Here is a 26,151-nt window from a genome sequence, read left to right as displayed (position 1 = left end):
CAAAAACGTAATCTACCAAATTGCTATGTCTTTCTTGTGTGTATTAATTGATTCAACTGTTATTTTCTTAATAATTCCAGGATTTTAAATAATCTTACAACCTACCACGCATTTCAAAACACACATTGAACTTAACAGCATGGGACATTTGAGAAACAAACAACGCCGCCATCAGGCAAAAGAGGCAGCTTTGCAACGAGAGGAACGGTTGCGACGGTTGGAAGAGATGGATCTGGAAAATATGGTATGTTATTGATTGTTTAATTTAGTTTTTAAAATTTTCCAAACTTTATCTTTTCTCCTATTCATGTTGAACTTGATAAAGTTACAATGGATTATGCTAAATAAATAAGTTTCCTTGTTCTGTCTAAAACAAGTCATTTTTGAGCACTGATGAGCTCAAATTAAACTCATTATGAATAATTGTAAATAACAAATGTCTTTCACAAATAGTCGCATTGAACTCAAAATGAGACACAAACCAGTAAAAGGACTCTCCAAGGACAAAATCTTCAAGGACCCTTATCTTTAAAGTTTTTAAAGTACTGTAACTACATTGAATATTGTATGGATTGTTCAAGAATTTGTGTGCTATGTCTGTTCTGTGTGTCTAATCTTCTTGTTGGCTTAACGACCAGCTTGCTGGGTCATGCCAGCTATCTAAAGGCTTACTAGACGCACAGAATGTTTGGGATAAATTTTGACTGGATGACGGTATTATTTAGTAAGATGTCGGTATTACTTGCGAGAGCGTCATTAGAGCCCGGGAAATTCAATCACAGCTTCATTCCTCCTTCGGACAAGCTGATGCTACAATCTCTCTGGGAAGTGCTGCTGATTAGGTTTAACCATTCCAAGGCTAGTAGGGCTCTCTCAATGACGAGGCCTCCCTAACCTGTGAGGAGGCCTTGGAAGCCACCATCTCCGGCCATATGTTATTGACACTGTACCACATAGTTAGATAGTTAGTCTTCACTACGGTCTCAGATGAGATTCGATCACCGTTCCAGCTGTTTGAAGACTGCACTACTCTACGTTTATGAATAGAATAGAGAATTCAAAAAAAGTGTTTTCTTGTACATGACCTTCGCATCTGTTTGGTTACACACTTTTAACGTCATCCCATTTTTTAAATTATTTTTGCCTATTTAAAATTACTATCCATCGGCCATAAATCCATCCATCAATTAGGGTAGCCTGGAAGCCAACGCGATAGCGGCGCCTTTCTTCACACAACAGGATCAGGGTCTAAATCCCATCCGGACCGTTCCTCCGCAGTGAAGATTGACTATCCAACTACGGACTACGTGGTATCAGAAAGTTTAGTAACCCATTCTCCTTTTCCTCCTTTTCTCAAATTGACAGTGCCCCTTTTGAATGAGAGCTTCTGTAGTTATAATCGTAAGCTTGCTGGCATAAGAGGACAATCTAAAGCTTAGATATTTGTACATATTTATACTTACTAATAAACAATGCATGCAACCGAAAGGCTTGGAATGATAACTTCACATCAATGTGCCTTTAAATTCAGTGTTATAATTACATGACATTTACTCTCGATAAGATCATTCGCACAATCAGCTCTATAACACTCATTACAACGTCTGCCCCTTTAGCTTTGCGTGCTGCAAGACTCATTTCATCTTCCACCCAATGTAGAGCGTAGCATCGTAGCCGAGATAGGTCGCGTGTCTGGTGATGATTGTAGAGTTGTATCTAACACTGCATCATTCGCGGTTGCAAAATGGCTCCCCTACGTCTTTTGAGATCTGAAACTGTGTAATAGTGAAAATATAAAGACAGATTCTAATCGTCACCTCACATGTTTGCCGTACACGATGTTCGCGATTGTTTTGTTATTCAAAGCAGCTTTTGCTACACCGAGTTCAACTGGCGGTGAAAAATGCGTGAAAAGATTTACGATCCTTTTGGTGCATGGAGTTTGAGTACACTTCCTTGCGAGACGCGAAACAAATGCTTATTGCCATTCGAAGGACATTCATGTACGAGTAAGTAACATGCGTAGCTAGAGCTGTGAAGGTAGTATCAATTATCGTTTCATCGCAATCATCTCAAAGATCAGGTGCCTATGATCGTTCTTTTTCAATTAGTTTATCAAGGCACTATCGACCACGCTTGTTACTGCCTTTAGATACCGTCTTTCTACCCCCCGGAGGGGTGTGCAAGGGCAGTTTGGCAGGCAAATTAAATCAATTGTTTTTATTGTGCAAGCTTATCACATTACACCGTAGCGGATAAAGTTCGCTCGTAGTTATACGTCGGAGTCCATTAAGACCGGTCGTCCGCACCCGAACGAACGAGCACCGTATATGCCTTTCAGTTCCCTCATTTGCTGCTGCTCCTCCTTCTCCTCGTCATCCATCTTTACCCAGGTCTTACCACCGAGCCGTAAAACTTCCGGAAAAAGGGAACAGGTTGCGCAGATACGCGTAGAAAGGCGTTCATTTCTACACCTCGAGTCAAGTACTGCAACCCGAGAAGAATCTTGCACCTGGGAGTGAGGGGATTCCTAGGATTTCATCGGATTGTGTTTTTGTTTTGTCTCGAAGGGATCAGGACCTTCATTTATCCGATCCAGTACGCTCGCGGGGAGGTTTTGCGGTGCACATTGGCATCCCGGGCAGGTAGCACTTTGGGGGTTTCTTTTGTTTTCCCGCCGTTGAAATTGAAAATAGCAGTTTCCACAGGTGATTTTTGTACGGTCCCTTCATTTGGTTTGCGTTCCACCCTCTGCCGGATGTGGGATAGGTTGTGGTTCTCGGTGTCGTAAATCGGTGCCGCCTGATGACGGTGTGAGCCAGTTTTAGTAGAAGCAATTTGTTGAGACATTTGTTACCGATACACACAGGCACATTCGCACATTTTCGCATTGGAATGGGATACAGGATCTCAAATAACACTCAAATGGCGCTTGGTGTGTAATGCTATCTGTGTGCGCCATGCCTTTGCCACAATCGACGTGGTGGTAATGGATTCCATTTGAATTTGATTACTGTGGTGAGCTGGCGATAGATTTGTTTATTACACAGATAGGAAATGATTTCTTTTCACTAAAATCGGCATTTGAGGTAAGGTAAAATTATCGCCGACCCTTTGCCAATGGACGACGGACGGTACAAAGGCGACAGATCCCTCCTGCCGATGCTTCACTGCTACCGAGAACTAAGAACTCGAACCATGTTATGTGCGGAGTAGAAAAAAAGTTGGTAACCATGGTGAGGTACAGCTTCTTTTTTCCGCTTAAACAGGGGACACCAACCAGAGCAATACATGCGAAATCTAATAAATGTGTGCATTGATCTAATCTTGATTGTGCACCGCCAATTGACAGGAAGGGCGGCAAATGAGCGAAGAGAGTTCCGCACTCTTAAGAGGGACACGGCTCAGGGCTGGTATCAATTTGCGTTAATGCGATTTATCAGCGGACAGAACAGCGAAAGATGGGACCGCACGGTAACGACCGCAGGCGATGGCCTTTTTGATAGTGTTGAAAACCGTTGACAGACACGGAACAATGTGGATGATCCGGTAGGGTCGATAAGCAAATGGTTTCCTGCAAAAAAAACCGTGTTACAACCAACTTGATAGAAAAGCGATAAGAACAGTATTTTTTAAACTGCAGCCTGTGAATATGATGGCTCGACTTATCTAGAAATAACTGTTTCTATTTTAAAATCACTAAATTCATGGTTTAACAAGCCCGAAGCATTAAACTTCAAACGTGCTCCTAGCTCCGACCAATCGTCCATGACAGTGGCCAGGATCATGCGTCTGCGAACAAAGCAAACAAATACCGTAGGTTAAACAGCGACCCCTTCTACTAACCTCCCGTAAGCGTGTTGCTGACAGATAATTCAGAATTGTTACACAAGTTTCTTTTGTAAAACCACTCACTCTCTCACACACACGCACACATACGCAAAAGCAGCCAAAGGACCAAGTTTGAGGTTAACGTATCAAACCACGTGGCACCCAAGGGGTCACGTGCCGACGATCAACACCTCCTCACCAGGAATCAGAAATCCGACGCACGCTGCCACTGACAACCGCACGCCACATGGACCAGTATCGTCGGCCTAGCCTTTTGGATATCATTCATTCAAACCACAGTTCTTTCTTTCTTTTTTTGTTTAGTCCTTTTCTCAACAGCACACCATGTCCATGTGCTGATTCAGCACTTTGAAATCTCACACAAAAGAAACGCCACCGGTCGTCGTTCCAAGTTGTTTGGGGAGGTAATGTTTTCGACTTGATTTAATTAGTTTCATCGATGAACTGCCTGGCATCGCTATCGCCATTGTCGATTCTTTGTCGATGTCCGTACTACAACACTCTTCACTCTCAGTACAACATGTGATCAGGCATTTTAATACAATTGGCTAGATCTTTCCACTCCCTGTTAGTGAGGTTCTTTTTTTAGTGTTTTGTGATACTAATTGGATGAATGTAGAGGGAAAATAAAAACTCGGATTGAAAATGTCTTGTTCGCCTTTGCTAGAACCATATTGGTTCTAAACTGATGATAGTCAATATGCTTTCTTTTGTGTACTACACGGAAACTATTTCTTTACAAAAAGGCACAAAAGGCAATCAAAGGTGAAAAGGTGAAATACTACGTGTTTGTTCATATAAACTGTTACAGAGAGAGAGAGAGAGAGAAAGATAGTGCGTCGAGATCATTCCATTAGGGCTGAAAATGGGTAATGGTCGCATTCCTGAGATTCTCGAAATCCGTACCTCTGATGATTGCCAGCTCATCACGACCGGTTGTCAATATTGATGGTCATTCACCGTGTGGATCCATGGCTCAGCAGCATGCAGCATGCGTGTGCTGTTGCTCAACTAAGCTAGGAAGGTTAGCAAGGTATCGAATTCCACACTAATGCGAATATTTCTGATTTATTCAGGCAGAACGTTTTAGTTGAACCTTCCTGCTAATCGGCATTGATACTGTGTAATGCATCTACGATATGAATTATTGTGCAACAATACAATTTAACAAAAAAAGGGTTTAGCATAAAGTGGGCTACTTTGAGTCAGAAATTGTCAACAAAACTTACACTTCTTTTTGGTTCCATTTTTCAAACATGTGCATCAAAACACAGTCTGTTTGTATCGATTGGTCCGTTACGGTAATATCTACTGATCTACTGTTCAATATAGCCTTGGAAGGTGTCATACGAAGCGCGGGGCGGGGACAACGATATCCGTGGCACGATTCTCTACCGGTCTCTTCAATTTCGTGGCTTCCCGGATGACATTGACATCGTTAGCAAGACGGCAGCGAAGGTGTGTGAGGCGTACACCCGACTGAAACGTGAAGCAGCAAGAATTGGATTGAGCGATCAAAGCGACGAAGACGAAATACCTGCTTTCCGGAGGTTCTGATCGTGATAGAGCCCGAGTGGGAAACAGCGTGTTAGTCGACGGCGACAACCTCGAGTTCTGCTATCTTGGGACTGTCGTAACTTCGGATAACGATGTCAGCAGCGAAATCCGGAGACGCATTGTGCAGGGGAATCGTGCCTACTACGGCCTTCACCGTCTACTGAGATTCAGAAGACTTCGAGACCGCACTAAATGTGAGACACTGATTTGCCCGGTGGTCCTATATGGCTACGAGTCTTGGACCATCCGAGTGGAGGATGCAAACGCTCTTGGCGTGTTTTAGCGTCGCATCCTCCGTAACATCTTTGGCGGTTTGTTCGAACATGGAGTGTAGAGGAGAAGGATGAACCACGAGCTTGCTGAGCTACACGGAGAACCGGACGGTCGCAAAGACCGGCAGGATACGATGGCTGGGGCATGTTATGAGGATGCCAGACTCATGTCCCGCCAAGAAGGTATTCGTCAGCGACAGTTCGGCACGAGGCGTTGGGGAGCACAGCGAGTTCGTTGCCTGGATCAGGTGAAGTGTGACCTGTCGGAGATTGGGTGCCTAAACGGATGGGAAGCTGCAGCCAGGGATCGAGTTTTCGGGAAATCTATTGTTGACCGGGCCATGTCACGACGACGTGCTCTTTAAAAGAGCAGGCCAACATGAGTGAGTGAGAGAGTCATCAAAACACAAAACAAACAAATGAATTAAAAATAGTCTAATTTTAAAGATTTTTTATGCGATGCCACTGTGTCATAGCGATTCACCCAACCATCCATTGTTTTTGTATCATGTCTTTTATGCATAGACAACTTATTTTAAAGACATCGGTTCATTTAGAGAAGCTATGGCCAAAACAGTAGTGGCACTACATCGTACTATGCGTTTTATCCCTCGCCAAAACAAAATTGGACACTTATAGACGACCAAATACAACTGCTTCGAGTTTCATAACATCTTCTCACTTCTGGAGGATGAAAGCAGTTAATAAAAATAAATTTATCTTTTCAAAACTCAACTCTAGTCTGGGCAAGATTGACAGAATTCACCAGCGACGGCTGTGACTAAGATCAATCTGGAAAACATATCTTTCAAACGACGGACGTTTAAATTGTTTGGGATATCTTCTACTGGAAGACCGTTCCTAAATATTATGCACCCAACAAGAAATGGCACCTGATCAAAACCGATGGACATGTTGTTTTTGGGAATGTTTTTATTTTTATTTAGGATTGGATCCTTAGATTTGTATCCTTAGAGCTATCTGTTGTAGTTTTATTTTCATCGAAACCTAAATCTAATCATGATCGTGCGTCTATTCTATTATCTAACATCAATTAACCATGGTATAATTGTGTGAACGGAAAGAATGCACTTCGTACTTTGCGATAAGATAAAAACAAGAAGATCCCCTTATGTTGTGAAAACGTAACAATGAATAAAACTTAGTTGAAGAATATAGCATCAAGCAATTAATCCTAATTGTTTTTTGGCCATTCTGTTGAAAATCAGTCCAATACACAAGAGACAAGATATTCTCTGAGGTATCTCCTCTTTAGTTTTTTTTTCAACATTCATATCGTACAACAAACGTAACACGTTAGTACACTGTGAGGCGAAGTGCAACGTTGTTACGTTCAGCCGATCGCGAGAAACGTCGATCCGTATACAGTTGACGACCATATTCTTGCACGCACGGAATGCGTTAAGGATCTCGGTGTCCTGATCGACTCCAGGCTATCCTTCAAGGACCAGGTCGAACACGTTCTCGCCAAGTGTAATGCTCTTGTTGGTTTGGTTAATTAATCTAACCCGCGAACTCCATGATCCATTCTGCGCGAAGACGTTATATTGTTCGTCGTGCTACTCTCGTCTGTCAATCTCTACGCGCCTGCCCGTGTTTTACGAGTTCGGTCTTTGCTCTCTGTGGATAATCCGCGCACAGCTTTCGGATCTTCCAATCTGTTCCTCCGTATGTGCCGTGATTTTAATGATGTTTGTAATGTGTTTGAACATGGCATGCTTAACTTAGTGTTTGTGAAAGATTTAAATGTCCTCCGTGTTTTGCTAACAGAGCTGTAATTTTATTAGTTATTTTCAACATACTTTTACGCTATCGAGCGTACGCAAATTATGAAATTATACAATTAAAGTTTTACTAAGGCATTTCTCAATGTCTCTATAAACCAACGAATCACTCAACATAGTTTAAACAAGACTGTAACGGATTAACACCGATAATTGAACCGTTGAGCAGATAATGAACATGACTTGATGTGCTTTAATTCTATGGTTCTATGGTTAACTTTAAACTCGGCGCTCACCACTATCAACTGTTTAGCGCTACACCCAGCTTTAATGTATTAAATATCCTCTGTACAACATTGCATAGTGCCGAGATTGCGCGCTGTTCTTGCCAAAATTACATTATTAAACAATCTTATCCTCCCACCCAACGTGGACTACACCTTGCGCAAGAATTTCGCACTGCACCTGTCAACAATGTGGCAACTTACCACTCGCTGCCCTCAGGCGATGGACACTACTGCGACACAGCGTACCTATTGTCACTGCAAAGAAGCAGCTCCTGCTTTGAGCTACGGATTGCTGCATTTGCAAATGGGTTACACAGTGCCGGTAAAGTTCGGATAAAGCCGGAAAAGGGAAGGGTTGTTGTTACCTCCATTATGCTCCGAACGAACAATGTAAAATCGATTATGCTACAGCAACATTGTGTACCGTTGTGCTCGTGCTCGCTGCGAAACGTTCAGTCAGGCAAGCAAGTTTGCAAATTTAACAATGCCTTTGTTGTTCATCCTCCGGCTCCTTATTCATCCCTACAGGCCAATCCGATGTTTGGGAGTAAGTAACTTTTTTGTTGCCCTTGCCAACCACACCAGCAACCCGTGAAACCGGCACCAGTACCATCAGTTGGGCACCGAAAGCGCCCACGAAGAATCGCGACAAGGATCTTCAAGTGTCAACACTTGAGCGTTGTGGTTTCGTGAAAGGCAAAGCACGAAAGCACCATCAAACAACCGAAACAGACACGCTTAGCATGCTGCTTGCTCACAATTCGTGAAAAGCGTTCTTGTACCGCTTGCAGTCAGCGAAGTTAGACACCTTCGTTCTTCTCGGGGAGGGGGGTGGCAATTTTTTTTTTCATTCTTTCTTTTTCTTGTAGGACCTTCCGGCGTGCCCTCAGCCGGAAGTTGCTCTGTGGCGGCTTTTAACAAGCTGCTTAATTGGAAAAGTTCCAACAAAATCGGGCAAAAGTCTATATTTTTCACTCGCCGTTCTCGCCACCTTGCCTTACAAAACGGATCTTCTATCCGCGTGCGAGGATATAAAGCACGAGCAGTAAAGTTTGAGCGCTCTGCGGAAGGAAAGACGTTAAGTGTCCCATCTTTCTTCGTTCTTGTTGTTTTTTTTTGCTGTCTACGGCAAGGATGCATTCAGACGCGGTTTGGCGCAAGAAACCACGCCAATGGTCGATACTTTAACGGTAAAATGGCGATAAATTTCATTAAAGTGACACTAAATTACGAACGGTGGCCGGAATAGCTGAAGTGCCGCGCGCTGTTTGAATTAAGAAACTGAGCACTTTTCGTTCTTGATTTTGTCGGATTTTTTTCGTATGAGATTTTGGAAGAGAGCAAAAAAAACATGGAAAAACATTTATTTTAAAGTGTAGAAATTTTAGCATAAAAAAGTGTGTTTCAAGAATTAAGGAGAAAATACTGTAAAATAACCATAAATTAGAGTAATTATTGTATTAACGGTATTAAAAGCATTTCATTGGTCGATCAATGGCAGCAAAGAATTATTTTACGGATCACCATGTCACTCGTAAAGATCAACTACAACGAAAGGTGGTAATGGCTCGGGTTGCAGTATCTAGAGCCACCTGCAGTGTTACGCTGCATCTTGCATCGCTGCATCCACTGAACGTTTCTCCCGCTGGGTCACATCAGTCAAGGTCTTTACCGTCTGCCCGGTATGTGAATGCATTACAAAGAGGACGCACAGAATGAACAGTAAAAGATACAATTAAGCAAAAATCTCTCAAAAGCTGTAGAACCGTTTCAAGCCACGTCGCTTGTCAACGTATCATTTTTGCACCGTAAACAGCAAAGGAAGAGAAACAGACAAGAAAGGAAAACAATATTTTGATTCCACAAGAAATACGGCCTGTTCTTTTAGGAGCATTCGGTGCGCAGCAGTAGGTGCTTAAGAAGGAATGTTTTACGTGTCTTTTCATTTGCTCATTTACTGTCCGAATTTTGATTTAATAAATTATAATTTATTTGCTTCCTGGTTAACTGTGCGATGCAGTACAATAGTTACACTGTAAAATGTACTTGCTAATTATTTAAAAAAAAATGCATAAGATGTAAAAATTAATTTGAAAAGAAACAAGGCAGAGCAAGCATTATTAGAATGCATATAAGTCTTAACTCCAGTGATAGCTGTCGGTTGTCAACAGTGACTATCTGGGCTTGGCTGACAGTGACAGAGTTACCAACAGGAGACGCCTTGGGCTCGAGGTCTACGGCTCGGTTTATCAAATGGGGACACACGAGAACATTTCGATTCCCATGTTGCCTCGACCCTCTTCACCAACCGCCGGTTCAATGTCTCCGCGAATCTTAGCTGACAGCCACGGCGTTGAGTGGCTGCAAAAGAAGGAGCAGCATGCAGGATATCAAATAACCGTTCTCCGTAATGTCTTGTTATTTGCTTGAGGTCTTCAAACGAAAGCGAATTTCATGTCAGTTACGGGTATGGCCAGTGTCAGTACCACCCAACGTGACAATCAATACGTATTCGGACAGCTTCTAAACGACGCTGTGGTAACATTATTGTAGGTACGAAGGTTTTAATTTTTGCCAATGATATAAGCTTTGGAAAAATTACACGAAGCATTGTGCCTTTTTTGACAAATGTATCTATTAATCGATATTATCCATAACTTCGCTCATCGATATTATCCATAACTTTTCTCCTAAATGTATTATTCTTTGATTTAAGTCTAACTATAAAATATTATGAAAGTCTAGCATCATAGTCTAAGAAACTATGATGCTAGTGCTTTCATCATATTTTTATAAATTGAATGAGTGCGATAGTTTATATTTTTCGTATCTGTTGCTGGCCCTCCAACTTTTAAGCACTCTGTGCAATGTGGTGACGAATTAAAAGATTCAAAAAATCTAATTGTGTCATGCTGATACAATAACACTTCCACGGTTCATTTTGGTACGTCGTACTGTAGCTGTAATTTGTTAATTCTATTATCTTTTCAAATTACAAAAGTCATCTATTAAAATAAAAACTAAATACACGAGTAATTTTCCACGTATAAGGCACACACGCTTAGTCAAACAGTAGTTTATGGGTAATATCGCAATTACTTCTCGATTTAACGAGCTCTTTTTCCGTTGAGCATTTAAATTCAAACGAATTTCGAACTTCGAACTACTGTTCGAACAAAAAGTGGGCGGAGCCAAAGCTCATGGAAAATGAACAACTATGGACAAGAAACCCACACTTTCTCGCCACTATTCACAGTGGAACTTGTTTTTTGGTCTAAAAATGTTCTCTCTCCAATGACATATGTCAAATCGTCATTCGTTGTAATGTCATTTGCAGATGTCATCATTCCTAGCCACGTCGAAACTGTGTTTTCATGTTGGTGCTGAATTTTGTTGAAAATATTGTGTTAAACTGTTCGAGAACTTAGTAAAATTATCGAAAAATGGTTAGTAAGCTTCTGTGGAATCAATTAATGTAGCTTATGCGTCTCAAATAGTGTGTGTGATGGTAGTACGTGTATCGTTCAGTGTCGTTCAGCCAAACCCGGTGACTTACACAATGAAGGGCTGCAATGGATGGTTCCAATAGTGAAAAAGATTGCAGCGGCGATTTATAATTCTACGTGTGATTTATGTGAAAATGTCCTACTATTTGTAACACTTGGTACCGCTTACATGCTGCAATATGTATTGTGCATGCACATTCCCCTCGCGGTATAAAATTAGGCAGAAATGGAGAAATGACCTCAAAACTGAACACTTCGTCATCACTTTTGCCGGAACGGTCGCCTGGAATTATGTTGTTGTCGAGTGTGATAAGTGATGTGGAAATATCTTTAACTTCCGTCAATCATTCAATGGACTGTTTTTCGGTGATTTATGCTAGTGATTTCTCTTTAATTAGGCATATTTGGACAGTTGCCACGGTTGAAGTTAGCTGGAAGAAATGCACACAAATATGCAGTGACAGTAAATACTCATAATTACGTGGCCAATACTGGGTCAAACAATCGGTTAAAACATGCACTAAGTTGATTATGGTCAAAACATTTGTATCTCATAAAAGTTTACTGCAATCACAATACACCGAATACATCAGTGACGTGATGTGGTGATAAGTAAAAGCACCGTCGGCATTTTTTGTTGCACATCTCCGAATGAATATGTGGCAAATTCCCCCTGTCTGATAATTCGTGGAATGCATAGTTTCAAAGCATTTTGTATTTAAGAAACTTTTTGTATCATCTTTTATGCTAAAACGTGATTGTCAAATTAGAAGTGATAAAGAACTGAAAAAGAAAAACAAATGATAAAAGACTAAAGGCAAAAAATACTGTAGGATGTTATGTACAAAGAGCATTTAAAGTTCCTATGTAAAATTGATCAATAACAAGCATTCGGCTAAACAGTGTGTCCTATTTGCATTTTCTTCCACACACAGCCGCTAAGGTTGGACATCAAAAGAAGGCTTACGTCGCGGTCGGACCGAGTGAAATCGGTTGATCTCCACCCGACGGAACCATGGATGCTGTGCGCTCTGTACAATGGCCATGTACACGTGATGAATTACGAAAACCAGCAGCTGGTAAAAGATTTCGAGGTGTGCGATCTGCCGGTACGCTGCGCCCGATTTGTGGCACGCAAGAACTGGATCCTCACAGGCTCGGACGACATGCAGGTACGCGTGTTCAATTACAACACACTCGAAAAAGTACACTCTTTCGAAGCGCATACCGATTACGTCCGGTGCATCGCAGTACACCCAACGCAACCGCTTATTCTCACGTGCAGTGGTAAGTAACATTGTACCTCATCCTCCAAATTCATCCCCTCCATTATTCTCATCGCGAATCCTGAATCGGTTGCCACAATGTTTGCGTTTCCCGTTACAGATGACATGCTGGTAAAGCTGTGGAACTGGGAAAAGATGTGGGCAGTGCAGCGCGTCTTCGAGGGACACACACACTACGTGATGCAGGTCGTGTTCAATCCGAAAGACAACAACACATTCGCCAGTGCATCCCTCGACCGTACAGTGAAAGTGTGGCAGCTGGGATCGAACGTGCCAAATTTCACGCTCGAAGGCCACGAGAAGGGTGTGAACTGTGTGGATTACTATCATGGCGGCGATAAACCGTACCTCATTTCGGGGGCCGACGATCGGCTGGTCAAAATCTGGGACTATCAGAACAAAACGTGCGTCCAAACGCTGGAGGGCCACGCGCAGAACGTTTCGGCAGTTTACTTCCATCCGGAGCTCCCGATTTTGCTGACCGGCTCCGAAGATGGTACAATCAGAATTTGGCATTCGGGCACTTACCGGCTGGAGACATCGTTAAATTATGGCTTTGAACGGGTGTGGACAATTGCCTGCATGCGTGGCACAAACAACGTGGCGTTGGGGTATGTATTTGATGTTTTCTAATATTTGCTCTAAAATTATGACTTTTTAGTTTTTTGAGTGTACTTAACTAGTGGTACAAAAATTGTGGCAGATGCTAATGTGTAAATAAATTTCTATCCGTCCTTACAGCTACGACGAGGGCTCCATCATCATTAAGGTTGGTCGCGAGGAACCAGCCATGTCGATGGATGTGAATGGAGGAAAAATCGTGTGGGCCAGACACTCCGAAATGCAGCAAGTGAATCTTAAGGCGCTCCCCGAAGGTAAGTGCGAAAAATGTTTATGCTTTCTACATGTTTCGTGATGTTATTGTTTCCGTACGAGGCCCAACAGTTAAAAGCACAACGACTGCAATACGATAAAAGATTTCAAGCTGCAAAATGCATTTTTTTTTGTTTGGGTAGATGAAATAAACAAAACAAAATACACTTTTGCTCTGCGTGCTTGTAGAGGGGAACGGTCTTTGACGGTAGGACCGGAAGTAACAATCAGACATTATGACTGGAAATATGTCGTCTATTGCAATACCTCCTCGCCCCAAAGAGAACTCACTCTCCATTAGAATGATTAAATCCACCTTCATCACTCCTCCGTTTTACTTCTGGTTGATACGCTCCCTCGTACAGCATACGCACAAGCACTAGAGGTTGAACTGTGAACGAGAGGTCATCACAACATGTCATTTTCCGCGTTTTCGTTGCACATAGCTTTCCCCTTTTTCCACATTCCACAGCACACCCCCTTTATTCTGCCATTGTATTTAAGCGGAAGTGCAAGTGCATTTTTGAAGTTAATTTTCTGAATGTCTCACATCTCATTAGCGTGATTAATGTGCATGTTAAAACGTTGTTTTGCAGATTTGAAAATTTTACCACCGACTAATAATTGCGTTTCAAATCATATAACTCACTTCATTTACTGTTTTCTGTACAATAAAACGATTTTCATGGTATAAAATTCAAACACTTCTTCTTCTTGGCTTTACGACCTACTAGGTCACTCCAGTCATCGAATGACTCACTAGAATCGTTGATACCGAGTCAGTGGATAGTCAGGAAGGTCAGGAGGAAGTCTTAGAGAAACATTCCGGTGAGAGTTGAATCCCGGTCCTGCCGTGTGAAGACCGGACCCACCGCTTTCGCCGGGCTATCACCTACCACCGATCTACACACTTACTTATAGATAGTAATTTGATAATGCTAGACAACAAACCTGCAAAATTAAGCATTGCTTTGCCTTCGAAAAACATTGATAGACTTGTTGCTGTGATTCCTAATTACAATATTTGTACCAACGGAATCACCGTCAATGTATGCCCCACACGTGAAAAAGGGATTCAAAGGAATAAGCGCATCGTAAATAATCGTGTGATATCAAGAACAATCTAGCCCCGATGCATGCGGCAGGGCAGTTCGAATCCAATGGAGAAAATGAATAATTCAAATCCTAAATCTTAGGTTAGCTTAACCAACAGATGCAAACGGCTAACATACATTGAAAGATGTTTAATCGATTACACTGAATTTATTATCCACCATTTATCCTTTTATTTTTTCGTTTGTATCTTCTTTTCCTCGCTACCACAGGAACGGAAATCAAAGACGGGGAACGCCTACCGGTGGCGGTTAAAGACATGGGTGCATGCGAAATCTATCCACAAACAATTGCCCACAACCCGAACGGAAGGTAATTCATCTGCGTTATGTATTGTCTGCCTTTCTGATTAGCAAGCATAAGTACATTTAACATTTGACCTCAACTGCGTTTGCCCTTCCATCCTTCTTTTCGTTTGCCGAACAGGTTCGTAGTGGTGTGTGGCGACGGAGAGTACATCATCTACACATCGATGGCCCTCCGCAACAAAGCGTTCGGCTCCGCGCAAGAATTTGTGTGGGCATCGGAGAACAGCGAATATGCGGTGCGTGAATCGAGCGGCACGGTGAAGCTGTTCCGTAATTTTAAGGAACGCAAAAGCTTCACCCCGGACTACGGTGCAGAAGGTAAGCAGCCGGAGATTTCCGGCGAAATATCTAAAAACAAAACAAAAAATAGTTCGACACAGGAGAGTAAAGTCTTTGACAAAAAAAAAATGGAAAGGTTCTTCGCTTGTCTGGTCTAAAGTGGCTGTTCTTCTATTCTTCCCCCTTTTCCTTTTATCGCTGCGAATGCTCTTGTCTGTTGCGTAAATGCTACTGTAAAACCGTATCTAACTCTGTCCCGCAGAAGGTACATTCATTTATTTAAAACTGTTATTATAAACGAGCATTTCTTTGCTGTTATTTTGCATGGTTTTGTGTTGTACGAAGCATCGTCAGTAGCTGTGCTGCGATTTCAGTTCTGTGAGGCATCTACAAATTCCTATATTTCTTTCGTGCAGGTATCTTTGGTGGACAGTTACTTGGAGTGAAAACGTCGTCCGGCTTAACATTCTACGACTGGGAAAATTTGGAGCTGATCAGACGAATCGAAGTGCAGCCGAGGTAAGTGGTATCTGGGATCTGGCTGGAAATGAAATGTGTGAAATGATAACTATTATTTGATTCCCTTTCACAACAGACATGTGTTCTGGAACGAAGCGGGCACTTTGGTGTGTCTAGCCACGGAAGATTCATACTTCATTCTGAAGGTGGACATCGCAATGATACAAAATGCGCTGGCCACGAAGCAACAGCTGAGTGAGGATGGAATCGAAGAAGCGTTCGATGTATGTATTGCATCCTGATGCGTATTGGGAAGGTGAGACTAATCAAACAACATTGATTCTAGGTTTTGGGCGAAGTGAACGAACTGGTGCGCACCGGTCTGTGGGTTGGCGATTGTTTCATCTACACCAATTCTGTCAACCGTATCAACTATTACGTTGGCGGCGAGATCGTTACCGTTTCGCATCTCGATCGAACCATGTATCTGCTTGGTTACGTGCCGAAAGACAACAGGTAATTGAGACAGTTAGAAAAATGGTTTCATAGTTTCATATTCACCGAATTTATAACCTCTCCACCAGACTCTACCTGGGCGACAAGGAGTTGAACGTGACCAGCTTTGCGCTGCTATTGTCCGTGCTCGAATACCAGACAGCCGTCATGCGACGCGACTTTGAAACGGCCGATCGTGTGTTGCCAACCATTCCGAAGGAACATCGCACCCGGGTAGCTCACTTCTTGGAGATGCAAGGATTCCGCCAACAGGCTTTACAGGTTTCGATCGATCCAGAGCATCGTTTTGAGCTCGCCCTAAAGATAGGCGATCTGGATACAGCGCTTCTGCTGGCCCGTGAATCCGACAGCCCTCAAAAGTGGAGCCAGCTCGCAAGCATTGCTACCAGCAAGAACAAGTTCGATCTCGTAAAGGAGTGTCTGACGAATGCAAACGATTACGGTGGACTCTTGCTGCTGGCAACCAGTACGGGTAAGCAAAACATTGAAAATCAAACTAAACCCCCCCTTCCAGCTATGTTTCATGCTATCGACATTTGCTTTCAAAATAATTGTATTCATTAGTCGTGGAATCGGTTTCCTATAAATTATCGGCATAAAATTCAAGAAGGTTGACACACAAAAAGAGTGGATAACACATTGTCACACCATATTGCATGCTTTGCTGCCCACAAAGCACTGATGTTAATAATATACAGCACATAAACTGTAATCAAGTTGGACTGTCAGTATCGATTTTGTTTCGGATGCCTATTGTCGCTTACCAATATTTATAACACTAGCCGACAATTTTACCAACGATACCTAACATTCCTTTACTTTTATTCGTTTCTTCTGAACCTCCTTCTCCCCGCAGGCGATTCGGACATGTTGCGAAATCTGGGCGAGAATGGTGTCACGCAGGGAAAATTCAACATTTCCTTCCTGTCCATGTTTTTGCTAGGCGATTTAGAAAAATGTCTAGAAATCTTGATTCAAACCAACCGGATACCGGAAGCTGCATTCTTTGCTCGGTGAGTAACCTCAACTGAACACAACGTGCTTTACAAGTTGTGGTATTAACATTCACCTTTGCTTACCCACCTGTAGGACGTACTTACCAAGCAAAATTTCACACGTGCTCGACATTTGGCGTACGGAGTTGGCCAAAATCAATGAAAAGGCCGGACAAAGCTTAGCCGATCCGGAACAGTACGAAAATCTGTTCCCAGGATTCTATGATTCGGTGAAAACACAACAATTTCTGCTACCGGAACGAAGCACACTTCTACCCGCCAATGTCGCTACCAAAGTATGTATCATACACATTTACCCATGAGCTATGTGCTTAATAATTATTTTTCTTTGTTTGTCAAATTATTTCAGGTACCACTCAACATTGACCGCACGCCTATTGATGAGATGAAATTGGCGGAAAATGAAGGAAAGTTCGATTACAATCCAAGTGCAAACAGTGAAGCTATTGTATCATTACCGAATGGAAACGTTGATGATAGCGTAAGTAAAGGTTACACAAACGCTTTCGTTTACAAATATCTTACGGTTACCGCTTGCTTCTACTCTATCACTCCCAGGCCGCATCAGTTTCAAAACATCCCGAGCCACCAACCGCTGTAAACAGCAACACGGACAGCAGTTCAACGCAACTTCCGCCAGTAGGTGTATCGCCGACGATAAACACCGGTACGACTGGACTCGGCAGTGTGGCTGCCGCGCAGGTAAAACGGAAAAGTTCTCTCGAGGATTTCGAGTCCGAGATAGAAGCGCTGATGGATGATAATATTGACACTTCGGTAAGTGATAATGATTGTGTAAACGAAAATAAAGGAAAAGACAATCTGTAACAACTCTTTTCCCTTCTCGCAGGATGTAAATATAGACGATGTGGAGTTGAGCGATGATTGAGCGTACGAAATGGAGACATCCGCCAATCTCAATAGCTACTACTAGTGGGCGGTCACAATGTTGAGACACGGGAGGTTTAGCAAAAGTATTGTTTTTTTTTTTTATTTTACGCGCGCATACATTGCAAACATTTATACGTATGCAGATTGCACAGTTTCGGTGATCGTTCGTTACTGAATAATGGTACTACAATGCGCCAGAGCCACCACATTACCACAACAGCACTACTATTCTTCCACCGTGTTATCCTCCGTTAAGGTGCAATGATGATGTATTCCATTTAGAGAAGCATTGGTACTTTTATGTTGAGCTGAAATGATCGATCGTATCTCGATGCAAAGCAAGCATTCAAATAAAACAACAAATAATTATTTGAGCATATAGTTATCACAACCACACACGTTTTTGTCCAGGGGTAGTTGCTAGAAGCAAAGAGACCACAATAAATATCATTTATTTTGTAGCGATGTGTTAAGTAAGTATTTCTCAACAGGCTTTTTTCGGTGTAAAAGGTGTAAATTACACAACCGCAGTATATCCTATCCATGAGGCAATGCTTCCTTTTTATTTTTGTTTAGTTTGAAAATATGTATGTCCGTCAAGTTTGGTCCAGATAATGTGTATTGTTAATGCTGAAGTGAAGTGAAAATGTTATAACTTTTCTCGAGGGAAACCATGTAATAGAAAACAAACAACTACAGCATCGTTTCTTTACCACCCTCACTATATCGATATAATAACAATTAGCAATAAGAAAACATAGAAAACAATTGTTTTAATAAAATTGTGTGAAAGAAATTTTAACTGATTCAAGAGTGCACACAAACAAATGTGGCCAACATTTCGGGCATGTGGGAAGCAAATATAACCAAGGACGTTGTATTGTTTTTCCGTAGACATGTGATTTTCGCTACTAATTCCACAAAAGTGTACGTACATCGGGTTTTAGAAGCTGAACGAACAGATTAACAAAAAAATACAATTATTTTCTTGTGTATTTTTTAAATAATACACACAAGCTTTCAATGTATTGGCGAATGGTATACGAAAAGCTTGTCAAAGAATGATTGATTCTAACAATAAGTGATCTGTATGCTTTGCCTCTGGGAATAAGTGGTATCATATGGTATTAGGTGCCAAGATCAAAACGAATTTATAATAAAGTCCAATTTTAATAAAAAGACTTGTAGGAAGATTTGTAGGTTTGCTCAGTACTTTTTCGTTCGATATTAAAAGGCACATTAGTCGACAATTCTTCACGAAATATGCTTATGAAACACCCAGCACGAATTGAAATTGTATGAAGTTTATAGTGTGTTTATATTAGGGGTCTCATAGAAAGGGAAAGACCTCGTGTAACGGGTCTGCAGCATACCTTAGCTCTAATCTTAGTAGCTTCATAAAGGGTAAAATACACCACTATATGCTATTCCAAGTAAGCCATGACGAAAGAAAAAATTGCTTACGAAAATCGTCTGAAATCAATAAGCTTTATCGCACAAAGAAGGACTCGAACAACTATCAGATTAGATAATCGAAAAAACACAATTTTAGTGTTACGCGTTTTATGGACGTTTCCTATGTTGTATTTACAACTTCGCACTTTCCATCATTAGTACAGACATCGTAAACAACAACGCAGCAATACGCAGTACGCAGCAGTGAAAATTTTGTTCGCAAGTCTCTTTTAAAAGTGTGCTTGTACTTAACAAAATTAAACCAACATGATTACCGTTATACATGACAGTGAGGTGTTGCAAGTATCAGCTGGTAGTGAAATCTCGTGCAATATTCCTCTAGCAATCGAACACTGGACGGGTCTTCAACCATCGGAGTACTATTGCACACAGAATGGACTACGCATCACGTCCCTTGCCTGTAACGATGTCCGTCCGGATGTACCCGTTCGGATCCTGGAACGGATGGCGGGAGGCAAGGGTGGTTTCGGTTCGATGCTGCGAGCCATCGGTGCACAGATTGAAAAAACCACCAACCGGGAAGCGTGCCGGGATCTGAGCGGACGTCGATTGCGGGACATTAACGAGGAAAAGAGATTGAAAGCATACTTACAAAAGCAGCAGGAAGCAGACGACGGAAAAGACCGGATAAAGACGAAGCGCAAGATATCGAAGCTGCTGTCCAAGCCGAAACACGAATTTGCGGACAGTGAGTACGAGCACGCTCGAAGTGAACTGATCGTGGCGGCAGATGAAGCAATACAGGAGGGTATGAGCAAAGCGATTGCGCTCGAGATGGGAAAGAGTCCCGAATTGGAAACTGTATCCACGACGGCCACGACTACAAACAGTAAAATCTCAACGACTTCAGTCACTCGGAAACGGAAGCATTCCGATGCAAAGAGCGCAGTGCGAACGAAGAAAAGTGCATCAAATCTGTGGCTGAGTCCGGATGATCTCAGCTCTTCCAGCGATACGGATGATGATGACAGCCTGTTGGAGTTGCCTGTGCGGACACAGATTGTATCATAGAGGATTTTTGGTTCTATAGAATAGTTTTGTATTGTAGCAGTATACAAAGATTAAGATTCCATATGTATCGTGAGTATGCGGTTTTTTTTTTTCTTTAATTTATACAAGATGTGAGTCTTAGAGACTACATTCGCCTCTAGGGTGAGTATGCGGCTAATGATAATGTCGTAAGATAACAATTTATGGCAAAAATAAAGTAAAAAAAAAAACCCTATCGAACTGAGAGGAACAGTTTCATCGCAGGCTTCTGAATGTCGTACAAAAACATATGTTTCTATGCTTTTTGTCGTTAGCTTTTTTTTTTTTTGATCCACCTATTACAACAGCTGATGTTTGCAGTGGCTCTGTCCATCTGATCATTGATAGAACGCGAAAAGAGATCACCTTTCTTGCACCGTATGCAGGACAATCCAATCGTGCTATACCAGGAGGAAAAACTAAATCAGAAAAAAAATTATTTCACAAACTTTTTCGTGAAGCATCAACATAATTAAAGATAAAAAATAGATTTTCCAAAATTTTACGCCACATCCTCGTCAACTGCGTACGTTAAGCGCTTTCTGTACAATCTGCTTGGTGGAAAAATCCACATTGAACGAAACACTTGTCAAAATCACCCGCGCCGACACTGACCGACTGACAATTCGACACACGCACACATGCAAACCGATCAACAAAAACATTGATGACGATTTTCTCTACGCAAGGAAAAGGGTTCTACTAGAATGACTTGCTGTATACATGCAATTTGCTAGTTTTATTACTTAGATAGTTTTAAAAATTATACTGGCGTGTACATCAAACAGCAGTGCACAAGGGTTGCATTTTTCTCTACCTGTCTCTTTATTCTGCAAACCACGATGGTAAGTATGAGCTTGCGGTAGTCCAAAACCTTTCGAAACTGGCAACTCTTGGCTTGCATGATTGTTTTGCTCTCGCTAGGCACAGCCCAAAAGCACCGACGAAAAACCGATACCATCGGAAAAGGAGGCAGGCAAAAGCAACCTTAACCTAACGGCGGACGAGCTGAAAGAGGAGGGTAATCGGTGTGTGAAAGCCGGCAACTTTACCGAGGCGATCCTGCACTACACCCATGCAATCAAGCTTAGCCCAGCGGATCCCATACTGTACAGCAATCGATCGCTAGCGTTCTGTAAGATGCAGCAGTATTATTACGCAAATGAAGACGCCGATAGGGCGATCGCGTTGAATCCTGCCTGGGCGAAAGGTTACTTCCGGAAGGCTGAAGTGAGCATGGGTGTGGGTCAGTACGATACGGCTCTACTATCGTACGGCAAAGCGCTGCAACTTCAGCCACAGGATATGGGCATCATTCAAGCCGCCCGGAAAGCTGCCACGCTTAGTAATGCAGAACGTGAAAAGGAGAAGCGTTCTCCTTTTATTGGTAGCGCCATTGGTTGTGCTGTTGGGTTGTGTATCGTTCTGGCCGATATGCTACTAACGGAAAATCCATCCATAAAGGTAATGGCGATGGTTGCGTTGGAACATGCTTCATTGGTTAATACTTGTCTCCTGTTGCCACTTTAGTACACTTCATTGATGGTGTTTATCATAATGGTGATCACTAGCATGGGCTTCGGAATAGCTAAATTAGTGTGGTACTACACAAAACTGCAAAGGAAAGGTTTGCTTGACCCGCCCGTCGATTTGCTAGAAGGTACATCTTTACAAAGCCTCAAGGGACCTTTTTTTTAACTTTTTTATGTTGTTTCGATTCCAGACTTTCAAAAGCATAAAGAAGCAGAGGATGCATCGCCGCCGGGAGGAGAGCCTCGTCATGAACGGAATCGTTACACAAAAGCACAAGCGAGACAGCGCTTGAAAAAGGCGAAAACATAAGTGACCTTTTTTTTTGTTAACAACATTTGCTGTAATGCTTGAACGCGATGAAGAGCCTAAGACTATCCACCTTCGCGTCACTGAGAGTAGACGAAATTTTGTCTTTATTTTCCAAATGTGGCATAGAAAGTCATGTCCCCAATTACTACATGCTGATGCCTGCATGTGGTTCTTGTGTTTCTGTTACCAATTTTTTCCCTATCTCACAGTTTTATTATTTCAATATCTTCTACACGTATGGCATGTGATTTTTCCTTTTTCAATAATGCATCAAGGGCAGGTTATACAAAGGGCTAGATAAAAAAAACACAATTAGGGCAAACGCACGTTTTACTATTATAATTTACAGCTTAGCAGTGATGGGATTTAATGTTACTATTAGCACGGCTGCGGGAGACTCTGTACACACAACGATCCTCCTCGCCGGTCAGCAGATGCGATACTGTACGGCATCACAACACCCATTCCACTTAGGGCATGGCTCCGAGGGGCCACTACTGCATCCTGGTGAGGTAGGCTATCTTCTGTACCAATTTTTTTAGGATTACTTTATTCAGCAAGCTGAAACTACCAGGGAAGGAAAAAACGCATACCCCGTTGGACCTAGGACAATGGTACGATGGGAGATTGCTGTATGATTTATGATGTGCATGTTATCAGAAGATAGTTTCATTGCATTCTAGCAACGATGCGTCGACGCATATGGATCAAAATAAACTAATTTACCATAACCGCACTTTTGAGAATGCGGCCAGCGGATTAGGGCAGTCATGTGCAACGAATGTTTTACTTACGATGACTAACAGTTCAATGCTAAAAACGATTAAATTATTCTTCGGGACGAAGTTTTTTGTAGTGCATTTTGGCATACATCTATATTTCTTTGTATGACTTTTAAAATACCAACAATCTGTTTCGTCGTGAAGAAAAGGCCATTTCCTCTCGTAAACTGGAACCATACTCCAAGAAATAACGATACATTATTTGCTTGAACGGAGGATATTTTCATTTTGAACCGACGTGAACGAACATGTCAAATGTGACATTTTGATACACGCACACATGGTTGAGTTTTGTTGTGGCGGCTATATCAATACAGGTGGGGATAAAATACATCAGGTACGTTGATTTGCGCGAGATATTTTGTGTAATTTAGCCCCAAACCACACCGGGCAATCACAATTTCACATATTTGCGTCGCGTAAAACTTAGATTATTGCTGCAAATTATTGTAAATTGGGTAAATGATATGATTCGTGCGTGTAGAGAGCATTTTCCGTTCCATCATCCACTGGTACGTGACACACCGTGACAGTTGCACGTGTGCTCGTTTTTCTGTTCGGTACTGTAATCGCGATTGTGACAAGGTGTCAAAGAGGAGTTTTTTTTTAGAAGCATTTGGCAGGAAGTTTTAGATAGTTCACAAGTATTTCTTCCATCTTTAGTCATCTGTGGAGCCGTGAAACGTACAGCTTTTGCAACTTGTGGTCCCCCGCTTGGGCAGCGGAAGCAGCGGAATCCTTTTTTCCGCAAAAACGCAGCTTCACTTGAAAGGTAAACGCTATCAGAAAGTTGATAGAAAAAGATTTTGGGACGGCAGTGGCAGGATCGCTCTCACCTTTTTCAACGAATCGTTCGTTGTTGCTTCGCCGTCGTTGTGGTCGTCGTCGTCGTCACCAGAAAAACGAGAAAGTGTGTGTGGCCTCATTGTGTGTAGCGAGTGGGATCGGAGTGCGCGAAAGCAGTGAACCAGACGAGCGTGAAAATCCATTACAAAACCTTATCGGGCAGAAGGGTTAGTGCATTATTCCTGCTGCTTCATCCTATCTTCCTCAATTTCGCCGTGAGTTTCGGGTGTGCAAATTTCAAGTTAGCAAATCACGCTCCCCTCCGCGGCGGTTCGGTGCGGTCGAACAGTTGGGCCGGGGTGGGGAGTGTGCGAGGGTTGTGATGGATAAAAGATTTACACATCCTTCAACAGGCTGCTGCTGCTGTTGGCTGTGGCGGTAGTAAGGGCCAAATTGACAAAGGGTGCCAGCAGTGAATTAGTGCAGCATACGCGACTATACTGCTCACGTTCCGCTGGTGATTATTGGCCCTTGGATTGCAGCAGATTTTGGCAGTTGAACTGGACGTGGGGAAGAATACTGTGAGGCCATTGTGATGTAAGAGTGACAAAGAGAAGGAGAGAGGGCCACAGAGCGATCACGATTTGTATTGGTATTGCTGAAGGGGAAAGGAGCGAGTGGATGGGAGAGGGAGACTAGACAGCGTAGGGTTTTCGTGGCAGACAGATCACATCACACATTAGGGCATTGGATGGAAAAGCGAAAAAATCAGGCAGGTATTGAAATGTGTTTGAATCGTCCCAATTCGTCTAGCGTTTCCTTGTCTCCAACTAGTCGAACAGGCGAGAGCTTTTTTTTTCCCCTACATAATGTCGTGTGCGTGCGTGTCCAAGCCTGTCCTATCGTTGCGTTGTCGTCGTAGTCGTCTCTTGTCGTTTCGGTCCGTTGGTGTGTTTAGTTCGTATGGATCGGCGTATTTTTTTCTTTTTCATGCATTTGGACGAATGCGCAAATATGCGAGCTCAACATGTGTGCAGGAACGTGTCTGTAGTTGTGCACAACAGCACGGTGTGTGTGTGTACCGCACCATCCAATCAGTGTGACCTGCAGGTTACATTAATTTTTTTTTCTTTCGTATTCTGTCTTTCGTCGGTATACCATCGGTGCCGATTCTATTCTTGCTTGGCCCGGCGGACACAAAGATTAAAGGAAAGATAAAAAAAGGTAAATCTTTTTCACCCATATGGGTAGAGGTTTACTTACTCGCTGACACACAACATGCGTCAAGGATGTGTGCGTGAACATGAGCCTGACCCCTAATACAGAAGATATGGCATCGCGATGCTTTTTCGGCTCAAGGCTGTAAATGAAGGAAAAGAAAGACTTGACTTTCCATTTACTTATCAAAGACGGTTAGCCAAAGCACAGAACCAAGTATTTAAAGTCTCCCCATTTTCCCGTGTGAGTGAGTGCGTGCATATATGTGGCAAAATGCAAACGTTCAAACGTGTGTGAGAGGGTGCAGACAAACGGTCGTAGATTGTGCGATGTAACGTTTCCACATACCGCTGCAGTACGACTGTTGAGCTGCTTCGATCAACAAAGAATGAAAATATTGACTTGAACTTCAACGGAAAATGGGTTTCCCAGCCACCGTTCTGGGCCGATCATGCGGTAGGAATTGGAAGGTCGCATAAGCAGTTTCCTTTGATGTCGACTGCTTTGAATGCGAATCAGGTGGTGTAGTGCAATAATCTAGAAAGATATTTACTTACGATCATATGGGTGATGCAAATACCGTAGAAGAGACCTGCCTGTCACGAGAAAACGGGCCGGTATTCTATATGTTACGTTCGAAAACAGAGTAGGTCAAGGTGAAATGTTTTTTATGCGTGCAGAATGAAATGGTTGCTGCGATGTCTTTACGAAAATTTTTAAAATTAATCTCAGACTGCATGACGTGGAACGGAATGTAGATCAAAAACTGGCAAAAAGGAAAAATTACGAATGAAATGAAGAATGTAGAATGAAAAGCTGCTAGACAAGTGTAGGAGCAATCTGTGTTGAAAAAAAAAAGATAGGTAAGAAAATTATAGTCCAAATAATTGCTTCCACGTGAGAACAGAAACGAGTTTCGTTCGAAATGGTCACCATCTCGAAGCACTGACTAAAAGGAAGCCCTTTCCATTTTGCCCTAGCAACATATCGTACAGGCAGGCCCGTGTATCATGCATATTGTCCCATGCAAAAAAAAAATTGCACGCACATAGACACCC

At 42.4% G+C, this 26,151-nt stretch overlaps 4 protein-coding genes across 4 annotated transcripts in view; all 4 read left to right on the top strand.

Moving 5' to 3' along the window:
- Positions 1-26,151, top strand: part of LOC126561792 (RNA polymerase II elongation factor Ell) — an 84,004-nt gene that overhangs the window by 36,563 nt on the left and 21,290 nt on the right. The window lies entirely within an intron of this gene.
- LOC126563555 (coatomer subunit beta') lies at positions 11,034-17,992 on the top strand. Its single transcript, XM_050220201.1, has 15 exons — positions 11,034-11,159; positions 12,155-12,506; positions 12,606-13,116; positions 13,247-13,380; positions 14,704-14,803; positions 14,918-15,117; positions 15,495-15,597; positions 15,674-15,821; positions 15,884-16,053; positions 16,122-16,525; positions 16,910-17,066; positions 17,143-17,344; positions 17,419-17,550; positions 17,628-17,846; positions 17,920-17,992. The coding sequence occupies exons 1-15, from the start codon at positions 11,157-11,159 to the stop codon at positions 17,956-17,958; spliced, it is 2,874 nt and encodes a 957-aa protein (XP_050076158.1). The 5' UTR covers positions 11,034-11,156; the 3' UTR covers positions 17,959-17,992.
- Positions 19,683-20,447, top strand: LOC126562846 (replication stress response regulator SDE2-like). Its single transcript, XM_050219437.1, has one exon. The coding sequence runs from the start codon at positions 19,683-19,685 to the stop codon at positions 20,445-20,447; it is 765 nt and encodes a 254-aa protein (XP_050075394.1).
- Positions 20,510-22,322, top strand: LOC126560719 (uncharacterized). The gene is made up of 4 exons (XM_050216676.1): positions 20,510-20,527; positions 21,390-21,929; positions 21,996-22,125; positions 22,189-22,322. The coding sequence occupies exons 1-4, from the start codon at positions 20,510-20,512 to the stop codon at positions 22,305-22,307; spliced, it is 807 nt and encodes a 268-aa protein (XP_050072633.1). The 3' UTR covers positions 22,308-22,322.

This window comes from Anopheles maculipalpis, chromosome 3RL, assembly GCF_943734695.1.
Source record: "Anopheles maculipalpis chromosome 3RL, idAnoMacuDA_375_x, whole genome shotgun sequence".
Taxonomy (NCBI): Eukaryota; Metazoa; Arthropoda; class Insecta; order Diptera; family Culicidae; genus Anopheles; species Anopheles maculipalpis.
Note: the sequence above shows the minus strand (reverse complement) of the source record. Positions and strands in the feature narration are given on the sequence as shown.